This window comes from Centropristis striata, chromosome 12, assembly GCF_030273125.1.
Source record: "Centropristis striata isolate RG_2023a ecotype Rhode Island chromosome 12, C.striata_1.0, whole genome shotgun sequence".
NCBI lineage: Eukaryota > Metazoa > Chordata > Actinopteri > Perciformes > Serranidae > Centropristis > Centropristis striata.
In genome coordinates this window covers 34293436-34310717 of record NC_081528.1, presented here as the reverse complement: position 1 = coordinate 34310717, position 17282 = coordinate 34293436, and the positions used below count along the sequence as shown (strand labels likewise).

The window sequence follows — 17282 nt, the reverse complement described above, 5'->3', positions numbered from 1 at the left end:
GCTTGCACAATTAGCGATGGCGAAAACCATACGTCACCTCCGGAGTCACATAAATCCCTCTGTGGTCGAAACAGGCAGAGTGAGCAGACTTTTGAGAGGGTGCGGTCTGAGACTTTCCAGGTGGCTACTCCCCCCCCAGTCGAAACACGGCCATTGTATAGAAGTCTATGAGAAAATGATCATATTTCTCACTTGATTTATTACTTATAGTATACAATATCCCAATGAGTTTTTGGTCTCAGTTGCTAGTTTCAAGTCTTCCTTATTTCAGCATGATGTTAATTTTTTAAATGATGCTCCCATTTACTGTCAAATAGACGATAAAGCGGGGTATATTTTAGGGTGTGGCTATCCTGTGATTGCCACGGTGACCAGCCCCCAATACCAGGTAAAACACGGCCAGACTTTTTAAAATTAGTGTCTTTAGCCTATTATTGACAACATGAGATGTCTTTCAAGCCCAGAATAAATGGGTTTACTATATGCATGTAGGGTGTTTCAGCCCTTGCTACAGTGTTAAAACACTGATCATAAAGCCTTTGATCACTGGTAGAATTTAATGCGTTTAATCAAGGTTTTTCTTTACCAGAGTTCCTTAATTTAACAAGCTGATGGAATAATTGGAGAGAGTTTCAATATTATTTCAGTAGCTTTTGTGTTATTGGGCAGATCAAAGGAAAATAAATGACTTTCCTGTGTGTTAAAGACACCCACTGGTGGGACAATAACAAAAAGCCCAGGATGTCTTTAAGGCAAGAAAGTCTCTCCACTGAAATCTTTTTTAATTGACATGTTATATAGCCCTGTGTGTGCTGCGTTGGGGGAAACTCTCATAAAGTTGGTGCAGGCAGGAGTTGCCCAGCAGGCAGGTGTGTGTATATGTGTGTATGCCTCTTCAGGTTAGTCATACTGATTGCTGGCCTGTTCAAAAATAGCTCCAGACAACAAGCAGAAACTGATGCAGAGGCTAAATCCTAGCAGAAATAAAGCTTTTGATTCTTATTTTTGGAATAAAACAACTTTGAGCCTTCATCAAATCCAAATGGGAAAAAAAAACAATAAATATTGAAGTTAATGCATTAAAATGGTACTTGAAGGTGTGTGTGTGTGTGTGTGTGTGTGTGTTATTGGATTCCTCCTCCTGTGTGACAGGAAGTATTTGGAGAAACGCCACCTGAGATGTTCTTTCATTTCCCGGTAAATCACCTCAGTTGTGGGTGATGTATCTCAAGAACTGGAACCAGTTCAGACACACACACACACACACACACACACACACACACACACACACACACACACACACACATAATTGGTTCTGTAAGTACAGCAGAGTTTCCCTTTCCACCCTCTTTCCAATTTTCTATGCTGTCAGTTTGTGCAGTGTTTCTGAAAGGCGACTTGTATTGACAGCGAGTGGTTTGTGGCTTCCGTTTAATCCCACTCCAACTCCCACCTCGACTGGTTCACTTTGGAATCAGCGTCCCAATTAACAGGAAAATCAGAATCCAACGACACACACTTAAACATGACCCTTCCTCTGCCTCTTCATTTCCCTTTTCCCTCCTCCTTTTCCTTCTTTAAAACCACACTTCATGTTCTGTCCCTCCAACATTGATAGAGCTGCTTAGTGATGCACAAACCTTAAACATTCATAGTCATTCCTCTCCTCTCCTCTCCTCTCCTCTCCTCTCCTCTCCTCTCCTCTCCTCTCCTCTCCTCTCCTCCTGAAATGTTCCATTTTCGGCACAGCTCGCCTTTATAATCGGAGATGCCTCGGCTTCCCGAGCGTCTGGTCGCTCTAAAACTTTTCCAACAAAGCAGAGAGGGAAATTGCATCCTCGTTTTCTATGGAGAATTAAAGCGTTTTAAGAAACGTGAATTATTGATCTTAAGTGGATTTATTCTGATGTCGTTTTTGTGTGTGGGAAAAGCTCTCTCCGTGCTACATTTTGTGTGTGTGCATTTGCATGTGTATTGGTTTTGGAGCATGTTTACTGTTTGTGTATTTGGGCTGGTGGTGGTGGAGGGGAGATATGTTTGTGTGTGTGTGTGTGTGTGTGTGTGTGAGTGTGTGTGTTTGGGTGTTGGGATAAATGAGTGATTTTGGCAATGGAAGGGATTTTGTGCGTCTACAGCAGCTGCAGAGTCTTCTCTGCCTCATGCGATGGGGATAATGAAATAAAAATTCATCCTCTGTGTAGTCAGAAGCTCACTGAGGGAAACCGTCTAAAGGGAGGGGTAAAAGAAATGCCATCAACATGTTTAGCTGAAATGAACTCAATGAAGTCATTTCCTCCCACTGACTTCTTCTACCCCATGCATAAATAATCTTAATCTGATCTGAAGGCTTCGCTCTTAATGTTCCTTCAACCAAAGATGAAGCCTATGAGTGTGAAATTTAGCTGGAATTAAAGTTTTAACATGACAGCTGGCTCAGGGAATCCGAAGCTCAGCCCCTCTTTGGGCAGCAAAGCAGCTGAAGAGGAGTATGGAGAGAATAAAGCGAGCTGGAAAGGATGAAAAGAGGGCAGAAGGGGAGAGGAAGGAAAGGGAGCTAGAATGTGAGGAAGAAGAGGGAATTTGTTTGTGATTAGAGAAGGAGTGTGAAGGAAGAAGACGACAGGTTTTTTCTCCATGACTGGTGCAGTGGGAATCTTATCTCAGGCCACAGCTTCCCACCGTTACACACTTTTGCATGTTTGCTCAGTGCCGGCTGGTGTTTGCTGGTGTTTGGCTGTTATCAGGGCTGTTGGGCTCTGACTGGTCCTGAGGTTTTCTTTGGTTTGTTTTTTTAATAGGCACTGAAACACTGTCACTGCTGCACCACACAACGCTGCTAATTCCAGCTAGTAATGTAGATTTTCAGCTGAAATTGTAATCTCTTCATAGCGTAAGAGGATTGAGCATGCTGGCTTCACCTAAATAAATTACTTTGAAGAGAGCTGGCATTAATTCACACACCTGCAGTGTGTTTTAAACACAACAAAGATTAGTGTAGAAGAATGAAGAAGGTTGACACACTGGCTTTCTTCAAGGCCCTGGGGAAGCTCTGGGTTTTTGCTCAGTGGTGGAAAAAAAGGCTTTCATATGTGTGTGTGTGTGTGTGTGTGTGTCTTCTTGCATAGGGAGTGCTGTTAAATATGGACCAGTGGAGCTAGGCTTTCCAGCTAATTGGCTCTGTGTGTGGCAGCTAGCTGACCAGTACTCCCACTAGGTTTGTCCTCCTATTGTGCCCTGGGCTCTCAGCACAGGCAGACAGCCATGTAATCTCATATGGTCCTGCCAGTAGTGTGACTGTGTGTGTTCAGGGACTTCTATAGGTAACCCACATATTCAAAAAAGCTCATTTTCCCTCAGACATGGTGTCATCTTAAAGGGAGCCTATGGGACTTTTAAATGAAGAAATAAAACGTAACTTCTCCTATAAAGTTAAAGAAAATCATAAACTATAAAAACACACCCCTGCTCAATTCAACACTTGCTCTTGTATGACCAGTAGATCACAGTGGCTGCAATTTTCAGATTTTTTATTTCTCTATTTGTGTATCACTGTATTTTAGCTACAGGATCTATAAAAGAAGTGGAGACATTGCCAGTGTGACATCACCCATTGGTTCATGTTCTTTAGTTTTGAAGCCTTCAGTTTGGCCCTTAACGAACCTTGAACAGGCTGACAAAGATCCAACAAATGTGACCAAAGAGAGTCTTTCTTTTGACCAAATATTGTTGACAAAAACAGTACGATATCTCGCAAATGTTAGGAATATAACCAGGTATTTCCACTCAGGTGGTCAGTGGTCATCTGTGATACATCACTTGAACTACACCGATGAAAACGCCACTGCAGAATGTGAATAATGCCGTCAGACATAAACTCTGTGTGTTCTTCTTAGCAGCCTAGACGTGCTGTGAATCACTGGGAATTAGAGACAAATGGAGCTGAGTCAGGTTTATTTACACAGGTCCTTGGCCATTGTTTATCTGGTAGTCTATTTAAGTCTCTAGACAGACACGGTGCCATGGCTGAAACATTTTTGCAGGAACAAATTGATTATTATTGGATCAAAACTGCCTTGATACAATGTTCTTTTAGTCAGTGTGCATTCCTATGAGTTCCTATATGAGATGGGAAGATGAATTTATGTAATGTTAACATAGGGGTGTGCCATATCGTATCATTCACGATAATATTGGTATATTTTTTTTATGGTTAAAGAAATGCATATCATGATATTGGCAACGTTCCTACTTCTTGATGTCGTGGTTAAAGTTGTTTTAATCACAAAAAGCTACTTACTCCCTCTCGCTAAACACATGCAGCTTTCAAAATAAAAGCACAGTGTGTTAAGAGAATCCACCACATCATTTACAAGAAGACTGTCAAAATAAGATGCCTTAAATAAAACATACAAGAACCTTTATTCTCCTTTACAAAATTTCATTAAAATATGCCCCCGGAACCCCTAAATGTTTTTTTATTATTTGCTCATACTCAAGAGTCAAGAGCACATTTTTTATATTTGGCAACTGTTGAGATTTGCACTTCACACTACATGTTAGATTTTAATTTATTTGTACAGACTAAAAAAAAATCATATTTTCTATATCTTGTTAAGTATTTCCTAATATCGTCAAGAATATCGTTATCGCAAAAATAGCCTGAAATATCGTGATATTCTTTTAGGGCCATATCGCCCAGCCCTATGTTAACATGATATTTGCTGGTTTTGCATCATGTGTTGAGGTGAAGCATCACAGCTCGTACTGAGGATCATGGCATTTGCCCCAGTTACCTACAAAAAAAACAGTAATTATCCGACGTTACAAGCTGACAAGGGCTGCTCAATGCAGTAGGGCCTCGCCTAATCTTGGGTTTTATGGTTTTAACATCAACTCAGATTGATGGACTATTAGACAAGGGGCCACTGGGGACAGACAAGAGCAAGATACACAGGCTTAATCGTTTAGTGTCTTTTTGTTGTTTTGTGTCTTTTTGTAGTTGTTACCAGACTCAAACTGGCCTTCAGGACTACAAGCAATTTACCTGGTTGGCCGCCTGACAAATGGGCTGATGAAACAAAAAATATACAGATATGTAGTGCTGTGGGCTGACTGACACAGCAGAGTGGGCTGCTGGCCTGCTGTGGCTGAGCATTACACTGTAAACAATTGTCTTGTAAATTAACAGTAGAATACTAGCAGCAGGGTTGCCAGCATTCTACTGTTAATTTTAAAGTTCCTCTACTGTTATTTACTTTACAGTATGTTACTGTGATAAAACCACATACCGAATTACAGTAAAATCCTGCATTTCATTGATTTTTACAGTAGACTAAAACACAGTATAGTGTTGAAGCTAGTTGTTGCAGTATACAATGCAGTCAATTTTGTAAATAGAGCATATTACTGTCTGAAAGCCAATTACTATGAATTAAGCGCTGTCTTCACTGTAACCTCAGTAATTTTAATAAACCATATACTAAATGAGTTAGTTAAGTAAAATACAGCCATTAAAATGTGGACAAGAAGAGACTTACATGAAAATATCATGTATGTATGTATATATATATATATTTATTTATTTATTTTTAATGGGAAATGGCAAGCTACCAAATTTTCCCCAGAATGCATTGTTTTCTACAGTACCTTTTAATGGAAAACAGCATGTCACTGTCACAATCTGGCTGTTTTCTTACAGCAATCTGTCAGTCTCTCTCTCTCCCAAGCAAGTGCTTTTGGTCCAGTCCTATTGGTCCAGTCCCATTCCCATCTCACTGTGACATTTGGAGAAATAGTGGACAAGGAGAAACAAGAAGAGGCAAAACCTTGAGGGCAAGCCAGAGTCAACAACTCCAGGGCCATTTTTTACTTTCCAATGTCCCTTCTGTGTCTCTTTGTGGTTGATTCGTGTCACTTTTCGTAAGACATTTTTCAAATCCTCCTGTTCTTTTCTCAGAATTCTAAACACAAAACTTTTTTCTCACACTACATTCACAAAACCTCTGATTCTTTTAGCAAAACCATCCCATCGCCTCAAAAATAGTTTTTCCTGTTCTCAAAACCTAACAATGGTGTCACATCTTGAACTAATTGGTCAAAATAGAAAAACTGCTGAGCAGTCATTACACACTACACCAAAACATTAAAAACACAGTGTTCAAGGCATGTAGCTCATGGAGAAATGTTTATTGGTCACATTAAAGTATGGCACATGCATTTTGCATCTCAAAAAAAAAAAAAAAAGATTGCACAACTGAGTGGATTCAGCATTTACTTTGCATTGAAACTTAGCTACTGTGAAAAAAATCATCCTGAAATTTACAATTACAAATGAAAGTGTACAGCCTACAATGCAGTGGAGAAAAACTCCTCTATTGCATTGAGGAAAGGAGGGTATGGTGGCAAGTAGGTTACAGAAATATGGATTCATATTGAACCATTCTGTCACTCTGGCAGCTGAAAACTAACATTATCCCAGATGTTGTCTTGACATGATGAGAAACAAGTGTGATCAGTTTTGAATTGTTGTGTTCAGTGAATGATCGTTGTGTTTCATTTGTGTTAGTTTTTCTCAATTGCTAAAACACATTTTTCGAATCTGTTTCATTTGTGTTCATGTTTTGTCACTTGTTGTTACCATTATCTATCACTGTGACAACTGTGTCTTATTGCAGGAGAATTGTGTTTAGAGTTTTGCAAAAGGAATGACTGAGATCTGCAAAAAGTGTTTTACTAGATAAAGATAGTTTGTGGTTTTGTCAAAAGGATGTTCGATTCGGGGAATGAGTTTAGACACCTGAGCAATTGATTCACACAACAGGAATTAATGTTTTAGCAATTGAGGAAAAACTGTAATGTTTTGTCACTTGTTGTTACCATTATGTATCACAAGTTCATCACAGTGACAACTGTGTCTTATTGCATGAGAATTGTGTTTAGAGTTTTGCAAAAGGAATGACTGAGATCTGCAAATAGATGAAGATTGTTTATGGTTTTGTCAAAAGGATGTTCGATTCAGGGAATGAGTTTAGAAAACTTTGATTGAATTGATTCACAAAACAGGAATTAATGTTTTAGCAATTGAGAAAAACTGTACAAAATAAATGTCCATCAAAAATTCTTGTTTTTTCTACCATCTGCTCAAACCCAAGGATACTCAATCTACAATAAAAAAATAACACAGAAAAACATTTGAGAATCTGGAACAGCCAATGATTGGTAAAACTCTTGTTTTATATTTGGAAACACTGTCTCATTCCAGGTTCAGTTTGGCCTCCGGTACTCGTCTTCCTCAGCTACCACCAGCACTTATGTCTTTCATTCTCTCCCACTTAGAAACTCTCTCCTCTCTCTGTTTGTCTCCCGACAGGCATTCATGGAGGATGTCAAGTCTCGCGGGCCGTTCATCTACTCAGTGTTGGAGTCTGCCCAGGCCTTTCTGGCTCAGCATCCCTTCCAGGAGCCAGAGGAGACCCTGACCGATGGAAAAGGTCTGCTCCCTTCCTACTCTGTGCCAACTGCTGCGTCGGCCAAAATATCATACTCACAACATCCCTCTGTTAAACCCAGGAGTTCATTTGATAGGACCCATGCAGGTGAAGTCTTTCATTAATAGTTATTAGCAGTGATCCGTCCTCTGGTGTCACACTGGGTTTAGGGAAAGTGTCCGGGTCGGGACCAATTAGCTTCAGCTCAGCAGCTCTCCAGCACCATCTGCTCAGATCAATAGTAAAGCAAACTCTGCTGTTTCTCCACTGGCACCTTCTCTTCGTGCTGTTTGGCTCCCAGCACTGGATGCTCACCGGGGGAATACTGTAACAATCTACCTCACTGTGTTGATCTGGTGTGTCCAACTTGTTTTGGCCCCTTCCTCTTCCTGTCTTTCCTTTTATTGAGTTGCTGCACTATCTGTCTCCAATCATTGCTCTTCTCTTTGTCTGACCTCTGACCCCTGCTCTTCTCTCCACCCTGTTATTTCTCTGTCTGCTCTATTTTTTAACTTCCTCCTTTGCACCTTTATGTTTTTACCCCTGCGTGGCCCCGTCTAACCTCTTCCCCTCCTCTGCAGAGGTCTCTCCACGCCGGCGAATCTTAAATGTGAGCCGCTCAGTGTGGAAGCAGGCGAACGTGGCCAGTGACCTGTGGGAGAAGCTGACAGCACGCTGTGTGGACCGCCATAGGTCAGACACTTTCTTTTACATTGAGTGTATTTTGTGCAGAATAGATGTGGTTTCTGCAGCAGGGGACTATAAAGTAATAATCTAATATTAAACAAAGTGCTTTATCTTCAGGGAATAATATTGTATTTTTTATTACATTACATTTATCTGACAGTTATTGTTAATAACACTTATGGAATTTATGTTAAATAAACACACATCATGGCATAGTTTGAAATAAAAAACACTTTTAAAAATTAAGTCAGTAGTTCCCAACATTTTTGGTTTGTAAGTGGTGACAAAAAAAAGATGCAAGTTCGGGCGCCTTGTCATATTCCAGATGTCTGAGTCATAAAAAGTTCCACCAAAGAGAAATCCTAACTCTGCACTTGGTATTATGTAAATAATTGATCTAATGCTGCGTCCCAGTCAAAGTTGGAGGAGAATTTTCCAGTTGAAACTTTCAACTTTCACAATCCTGCATCCTGAAAATATCTTCCACTTCCTGGACATACAATACTTTAAGTAGATTTTGATGCTGTTACTTTTACTTGTAGTGGAGCAATTTCAGTGTGATATTAGTACTTTTAAGTTAGGGATCTGAATACATTTTCCACCACTGCTTCTTATGCATCAGTGCATCAGCATTAACAAGCTAATAATGTCAAATTAAATGATAAATCAGTGACAGTAGACTTTTTTCTGCAGAATGAGTACTTTCGATTTTTTATGTACCTTTTTGTGGTAAAACTTCTGTAGTTAAACTTAAGTAGGATGCAAGACTTGTAATGGAGTATTTTTACATTGTTGTACTGGTACTTTTACTTAAGTGAAGGATCAAAGTACATGTGTCACTGCTGTGTTTCTTCACCTTTTCTTATTGAGTCAGTTTCCGTCTTTCTAAAAGCAGATGGACTGTAAAAGTTTTTGATAATACAGGTTTTATTATCCATGTCAGAATTGAATGTAGACTTTTGGTGATTTTTTTTCAAAATTAAATTAGTAAGGTAATTCCAAGGCCACAGGGCAGTTAAATTCAAACAGTCAATTAAAGTTTGCATATAGTATGCTCATGAAACTTTTGCCCTAAAGCAAAAAGTTTGGAATCAATACATTTTTGTTCATTATAAATAAACTGAATTATGCTTGTATAAAAGCTTAATGAGGGGTGAAAGACAGGAAAAAGCCAGTGAGAGACTGAAACAAAGAAATATATATCTTTTGAATAATTCATTACAAAAGGTGATTTAACATCCAGTCGCAAAATAGCAGTATTTTTTCAAGCTATAATGTTCAGGGTGTTATTTCTCGCTGTGACTGTGTTCGTGCGTGCTATGAGGGGCATTTTATGCCAGCAAACTAAACTAAAACGCCTTAACGTCGCCTGCGCCTGCACAAAGACTGATAAATAGGCGTGTTGTTGTAACCACAGATGGTGTTGATTCCTCTCCACATTTCACGGATGTTGCTGTTCTGTAGATTTCTCTCCAGTTTCTTCTTGTATTCCACCTTTGCCATCTTTCGTCTCTTCTTCAACTCATATTGTACTAGTGTGAGCCGTCACCATCTCTAAAAGCTGCCTTCTTCTCATTGAGGATTGCCTTTAAGTCACTAGTAATCCAAGGTTTGTTATTGTGGAAACAGCGTACAGTCTTTGTAGGTATGACTGTCTCTACAGAAGTTGATGTAATCAGTAAAGCAGTCAACCTGTCTGTCAATGTCCATACTGTTCTCCTCTGTTTCCAGCAACACATTCCAGTCTGTACATTCAAAGCAGTCCTTTAGAGCAGCTATTCTCAACCTTGGGGTCGGGACCCCAATTGGGGTCGCGAGATGATTTCTGGGGGTCGCCAAATCATTTTGGAAGTCAGCTCTGTCTCCACTGTGTTAAAGTGTTCATGTGTTAATGTGTTTTAGTCTTTTTGGTCACTTAATGTCTTTTTTTTTTGTCATTTTGTGTGTTATTTGGTCATTTTGTGTCTTTTTTCGATCATTTTGTGGTCAATTTGTGTCTTTTTTTGGTCATTTTGTGTCTTTTTTGATCATTTTGTGGTCAATTTGTGCCCTTTTTGGTCATTTTGTGTCTTTTTTTACTCATTTTGTGTTTTTTTTGGTAATTTTGTGTCTTTTTTGGGTAATTTTGTGTCTTTTCTGGTCATTTTGTGTCTTTTTTGATCATTTTGTGGTCAATTTGTGTCTTTTTTGGTCATTTTGTGTCTTTTTTGATCATTTTGTTTCTTTTTTGGGTGATCTGAACTTTGCGTGTGAGATTCTGTTCAGTGAGCGGGGGTCACGGGCAACATGCATGTTAAATTGGGGGTCGCGACTTAAAAAGGTTGAGAACTACTGCTTTAGAGCCTCAGTTGCCTCTGGTGTCCATTTCCTGACTGTGATGGTCCAGTCCCTGATAAACCTCAACATCCCATTAGAGGCATACACACGTTGTAGACATTAATGCGTGTGTGTTATTGTCCTACAGCCAACGCTTCAGATGCCTTAACGTGTCCACGTGTAGACTTGAAACAGCCTAAACTGTCTCATCGGTCTCTCTTGATGATACATGGACTGCTTGAATTTTGAAGTGAAGCAGCTGTTAAACTCAAAATTTGTCATCATGAAGTAAATTATTTGTACATTATTATTATTATTTATTATTATTTGTACATTGAGACGAGCGTGCGCACAGGCGTCCGCTACATTTGCACGTGGCACGAATGACCCCTCGCTATTTGATTTCCACAGCGTATGCCTGTACGCTCATGTAGAATTGTACTTAACAGTCACGCGGGTCTTCATGTCACGTATTTGAGGCGTAGTTCACCTGTCAACCGTGACGCTCGTCTGTCCATTGAAAGTGAATTTACACGCACACGTTAGAGCTTTGATGTCATCGCATAGGCGCTGTACACGCATTTTAGTATAGTTCGCTGACATAAAATGCCCCTCATATCGTGCGTGCGTTGATCCACAGCAGGATTATGGTGCAATACATTACACATAATACAATTACCATAACCTGATTACAAAATGTGTCAAATATAATCCACTATAGAAATTATTAGGACAGCACATTCATCAAGTTATAGATCATTGAAAATTCAGAGCTCACAAGAATATTAAAACATGTTTTCAAAGCTAAGAAGGCTTTTTCGATTATGAAGTGATGCTATGAAATAATTTGCACACAGCTCGACTGAAATGACAGTGAGTAAATTTGAATAAATGATGTGTTTGACTGCATGCTCCGTGGATTTCGATTTTTTTTTTTCTCGCATTAGCTGCAAACTCTAATGGTGCAGGTAGTTAACCGTAATGAATTATGTTCAACAAACCCCCCAGACACATGGAGAGGACATTAGAGCGTCTACTCCAGATCCAGGCGGCGATGGAGGAGCTAGCGGTGGCTCTGGAGCAGGCGGAGGGGGTGAGAGACGCCTGGGAGCCAGTCGGAGACCTCTTCATCGACTCTCTGCAGGACCACATAGACGCCACCAAGGTAAACACAGATAAACGTGTTGTATTACGTACACACGTTCTCTGTTTCTCCTTATCTCTCTCGTGCACACACTTATACATGCAGACACATAATTATAAACCTCAGATATAAACTGCTCTTACTACCTGTGGAGTAACTGAATTGTCACCTTTGAGATAATCACCTCTATTTGACTAGCCCTGAAAAAAACACACAAACATGTTGTAAACAAACATCAAAACCGTGACAAAACCTTTTTTTTTTATCACAAAAACACGGCAGTGATATGTTACTCATGAATAAATGAGTGATGCGTATCAGGCTCGCTTTTAAATGTTTGCTTTGGTTGCCTGTGTACACATCCCTGAAAAGAGGATGACAAGGACGTGGCACTTCAAAGTGACGCGCTGAGATGGCAGAGGTTACATCCCCATTCGGATGGATGCTGTTAGACAAATGGCAGGTCATTGGTCCCGTCATTATGGAGTGCCGAGGTGCCGCCGCTGCCTGTAATTGTGCAGCGCTATTCATTAGAAATGAGGGCACTTCACAATAATCATGTCACTGTTTGGACTCCTGTCACAGCCAGCACATGTTCAGCTTGGTCTTTAGGGCAAACTTGTCAGTTGGCCTCATCTGTACTCCCTCACACACTCACATTTAAACACAAACAAAAGCACACACACGGATGCATGCAAATGGGGCACGAACATACACACAGTTTAGGCACACTTGCATACACACGAATAGGGCTGCGGCTCTGGATTATTTTAAGAAGTTTCATAATTTGGGCTATAAAATCTCAGAAAATGGTAAAAGAAGTGGTTGTCGTAGCTACCCAGAATCCTTACATTACATTTGTACTAACTGACTGTGTCCACCAGGGCACTAAAGCATTTTTTTAGAAAATTCCCAGTTGGAATGAATGAATGAATGAATGAATGCTTTATTTCGGTTACAAAAAACAAAAACAAAAAAAACAACAACAACAAAAAACAAAAACAAAACAAAACAAAGACAAAATAAAATCATGTTTTTTACAAAAGAATCCATCAGACAGCAACCGAAAAAGGAATAGGCTGAAGCCCCACTAAAGGCTTATTTCTGCCTTTCTTGTACCATCTACATGTATACATTATATACATTACATTAAATGAATAATTCACATCGTTACAAAACACATGATAGCTTAAACTGAAAAATCAAATTCAATCAAATTTCATTGTAACCCTTGATAATTTTAGATTTTAAAGTCTTCTTGAAAACTAACATAGAATTACACATCTTTATTTCATCATTTGGTCCATTCCATAATTTTACACCGCTTGGGGGCGCAGTGTTTTTTTCCAGCTGAGACACTGAGACACTGAGAATATCAGCATAAGTAAAAATGTCAGCAAAAGGTAGAACATGGCTTGCTCTGGAGGACATAGAGAGAGAGGACAGACTCACCGGTCTGTCTGTTAAAGACATCGATATTCAGAAACTGTGGTAACCGTCCCATCACTCCTCCACTGTGATTGAATGGCTGGTTTAATACTGACAGTGACGAGTGCTGCGTTTTACCCAAAGTTAAACAATTTTCAACATTTGGCAGCCAGAAAAAAATGCAAGATGGCTAGGGCACAGCACACAATAGATGCTCATTGCCTTGATTTAAAAAACTACTCTGGCCTCTGGAAAAAACACTGTGGAGAAAGCAAGACCTTTAAGCTGTGTGTCCACCAATCAACAGTCCAGAACTAAAGGTTCTAGAGGGCCATGACCTTTCTAGTTGCCTTCCCTTTAGCTTCACTACATTTATGCTAAATTTATATATTCGTTGCACATTGAACAAGGCTGACGTATGGCTATGAGATGCTCAACAGGATAGAAATCAAATCAGTCTCCTGCCAAATCTGCTAAACTGGGACCTGTTCTGCAAAGCAAGATTTTTCTTTTGGTGAGTGTGACTCATTTTCAGTTGATTTTGTTCCATAAACAAATTCAGCTAGAGTTTGAACTATGTTGAATTTGCTTCAAGAAAGCATTCAACTGAAAAGTACTAATTGCTTATTTGGTGAGCTTGCTTTATGGAACAGTCCCCAGGTCGAGGTTATTAAACATGAACATCATAGTAAACACATACACTACCGGTCAAAAGTTTTAGAACACCCCAATTTTTCCAGTTTTTTATTGAAAATCAAGCAGTTCAAGTCAAATCAACAGCTTGAAAGGGTACAAAGGTAAGTGGTGAACTGCCAGAGGTAAATAAAAAAAGGTGAAATATAACGTACATTTCAGAATTATACAAGTAGGCCTTTTTTCAGGGAGCAAGAAGTGGGTTAACAACAATATTTTGTCCATTTTTTAATTCTTTTCATGTCTTTGTAAGTCATTTTGTGTCTTTTTTTGGTCATTTTCTGTCTTTTTTTAGTCCTTTAGTCCAACATAAAATGTGATTTTGAATCTTTTTAGTACACTGAGACATTAAACTGCATCATTTTCAATTAAATTCTGGAAAAGCTGGTGTGTTCTAAAACTTTTGACCAGTAGTGTATAAGGTGAAGAAGATGGACTGCTTCAATTCTGACCACAAATCACTCATCAGGATAGAAAATCAACTCACGTTTCTGCCGACTCTGCTCCCAGGCTGGCCAAAGTTGAAATAATTTCAGAGGAAATGTGGGGAACATGGTCACCAGCTATGATCTCGACCACACAGACAAGCCAGATCATCTCTGTGACAATCTTCATCTCTACATCAGAGGGAGCCCTGAGGCAAGTGCAGATCTTCTCTGCAGGGTGTCCTGCTGGCCAGTCTGCAGACTTTGGGTGGTGAGCTGGGCTGTCTGTGTTTGTCGGTTTCCAGCGAGATGTCAGGAGCTGTGGTCTCTTGTTCTGCAGAGACTGAGCTGTATTCTGACTTTTCCTGTGTGCCAATCTGGTGGCCACATTCTGCTTTATGATAAATATTTTAACCCTTTATCAGGCAAAGAACTATATTTGGTAACTTCAGGTAATATTTCGAGAAAAAAGTTGCAAATTTACTAGATTAAAGTGGCAAATCTACAAGAAAAAAAGTCGCAGATTTACAAGAAAAAAGTGGAAAAAACAACTTTTTTCCCCCAGATTCACCACTTTAAATCTCATAAATCTACGCATTTTTTCTCTCGTAGATTTGCCACTTTAATCTCGTAAACTTTTTCTCAAAATATTATTTTCCTATGTTTTTTTTACACATTCTGGCAGTATGTAATATCCTCCAATATTCTCTAGGGTTGAAATTTGGAATTTGCAAGTATTTCAATGAGTGCCCTATTAAGGGTTAAAGTGGTGAATCTGCGAGAAAAAAGTTGTTTTTTTCCCACTTTAATCTAGTAAATTTGCAACTTTTTTCTCGAAATATTACATGAAGTTACCAAATAGAGTTCTTTGCCTGATAAAGGGTTAAAGGAGCTGACAGCATTGCATTTCACCTGATTTGTACCTTGTAAGATTTCATGAAACAAATAAAATGGATTCAACCAAAATGTGTTAAAAAGAAGAAAGCACCAAATCCTTATATCTGATAGAATGGAGCATCCTATGTTAGCAGTTGCAGATTTATTTCGTCATGATCGACTTATAAATATTTTTTCCCGCAGTGACACATTGACAAAAAGCATGCACACTTGTTCCTAGACTCCCATGATAACAGTGATACATTATCTGTTTGTCATTTTTGTTGCCGCTGCCTTTTACAAAGTCCCTGCTGATCTCTAAACACAGTCAACATATTTGCAGATATCAGGGATTAATGTCCTGCCATTAAAAGAAGCCATTTTGGTGAATTTCACATCTACACCGTGTGAAGCTGCCACAGGGTTACAAATTGCTCCAGCTACAGTAGATCATCCATCATGGTGAACATGAAACCTTAATTTGATTTCAGTCACATTTGTGTTTGATCCTAATTTTATTGTGCTGTAGGTTTTTACATTAACTCACATCCTGTCATTCAACAGCACGTTCCAGCAGGAAAGCAGGAAAATAATCCCTAAAAGCATGTGACTCCAGGCTGTCCTAAGGCTCAGTCTGCTGGAGTTTATGCTTCCTCACTGTGAATCCCTTAAAAGACCTTTCACTCCCAATCTTTTATGTTTTCCTTCTCTAATGTCAAATAAAGACATCTCTTCTATATTTTGTGTCCCTCTGTTAGTAGTCCGGCGGCTTAGGACCAGATTTGGGAAGAAAGGGGACACGTCGGACAAAAGCACCAAATTTTTTCCACATGCTCTCTATCACTATAGGTTTCAATTTTTGGTAGGAGCCAATTCATCAAGATTGCAGATCGGAGATGGCAGCCATATAAAATCTAAAAGAACCAGTATATCTTCTAAGCCACTTAGAAGGTCAATCTTAGTGTCAAAATATACATTTTCTGGGTCAAAGAATAATTTAAAGCTACTGAGAATATCACTAGATGATCAAATAGATATGTTCATTTTGGCAATGTATTTACATAATTATTAGATTCCAAACATTTTCAGCTCAGGATTCTCTGCTGCAGCACTTGAAGCGAGTTGCCTACCAGTCTGGGTGAAAATGAATATTTCTATTTGATCAAATAATCATCTAGTGATATTCTCAACAGCTTTAAATGATTCCTTGACCCAGAAAATGTATATTTTGACACCAAGATTGACCTTCTGAGTGGCTTGGAAGATGTATTGGTTCTCATAGACTTTATATGGGTGCCATCTCAGATCGGCCATCTTGATGAAGTGGCTCCTACCAAAAATTGAAACCTATGGTGATAGAGAGCACACGGAAAAAATTTGGTGCTTTTGTCCAGCGTGTCCCCTTTATTTAGCTAAGCCGCCTGACTATAGCCATTTGGTCAGACGAAAGTTAATTTCAAGTTAGGTGTGGCACTGTGAATTTAGAACAAATTTTTTCACAGCAAATAAAAAACACCCGCCCACTCTGTGATGAAGTATAACTCAGTGGAGTCACAGTCACTGAATGAGGGGTAATAATAGAGCAGAAACCTTCCTGATGAACCTCCCTCGCTGCTAGGAAACATAAACTTCTGTTATGTTTTTAACCATGGATTTGTATCAAGCTGCAACTGTTTAACACCACACTAATAGTAGGATACATAAGTAAGAGTGTGGGCAGTGAGGAGGCAGACTCGTTACATTCACTCCACTGTAGGCCGAAGCTCAAATCTGAATCACAAGGAAGTAGCTTTGCTGTTTTGCGCATGAAAAAGAAGCATAAATATAGAAGAGAATGAAATCACAATGGAAAAAACATGTACAGGGGTTGTTCAAAGGTGTACAATTTTAATAATAAAAAGAATATGCTATATACTGAGAAACGTAAAATAAAACTTCTCCCAAGCTTCAGTGGAGGCATTTTTTAAAATTTGGGTGAACATCTTCTCATTTTATGCTCTCATGTTTATGAGCTGCTAGGTTTTTTAGTAACGCTTTATAATAAGGTCCTTAATAACCATTAATTAACAAGTAATAAGGCATTGTTCTCGCTTTAGATGCGGTAGTTGCAAAAAGCATAGTTAACTTATAGTTAACTTATAATAGATGAGCAATAAAGTATATTTTAATATCAATAAGCAAACAAAATAAGATTAATAAAGGCATGGCAAAGACATAATGGGTGGG

General features: G+C 39.1%; 1 protein-coding gene across 1 annotated transcript in view; it reads left to right on the top strand.

Moving 5' to 3' along the window:
• drp2 (dystrophin related protein 2) overlaps positions 1 to 17282 on the top strand; it is a 248922-nt gene that overhangs the window by 154205 nt on the left and 77435 nt on the right. The window contains exons 5-7 of the mRNA XM_059345782.1: positions 7370 to 7490; positions 8069 to 8180; positions 11499 to 11655. Of these exons, the coding sequence (XP_059201765.1) occupies positions 7370 to 7490; positions 8069 to 8180; positions 11499 to 11655 (390 nt within the window). The remainder of the gene's footprint in view (positions 1 to 7369; positions 7491 to 8068; positions 8181 to 11498; positions 11656 to 17282) is intronic.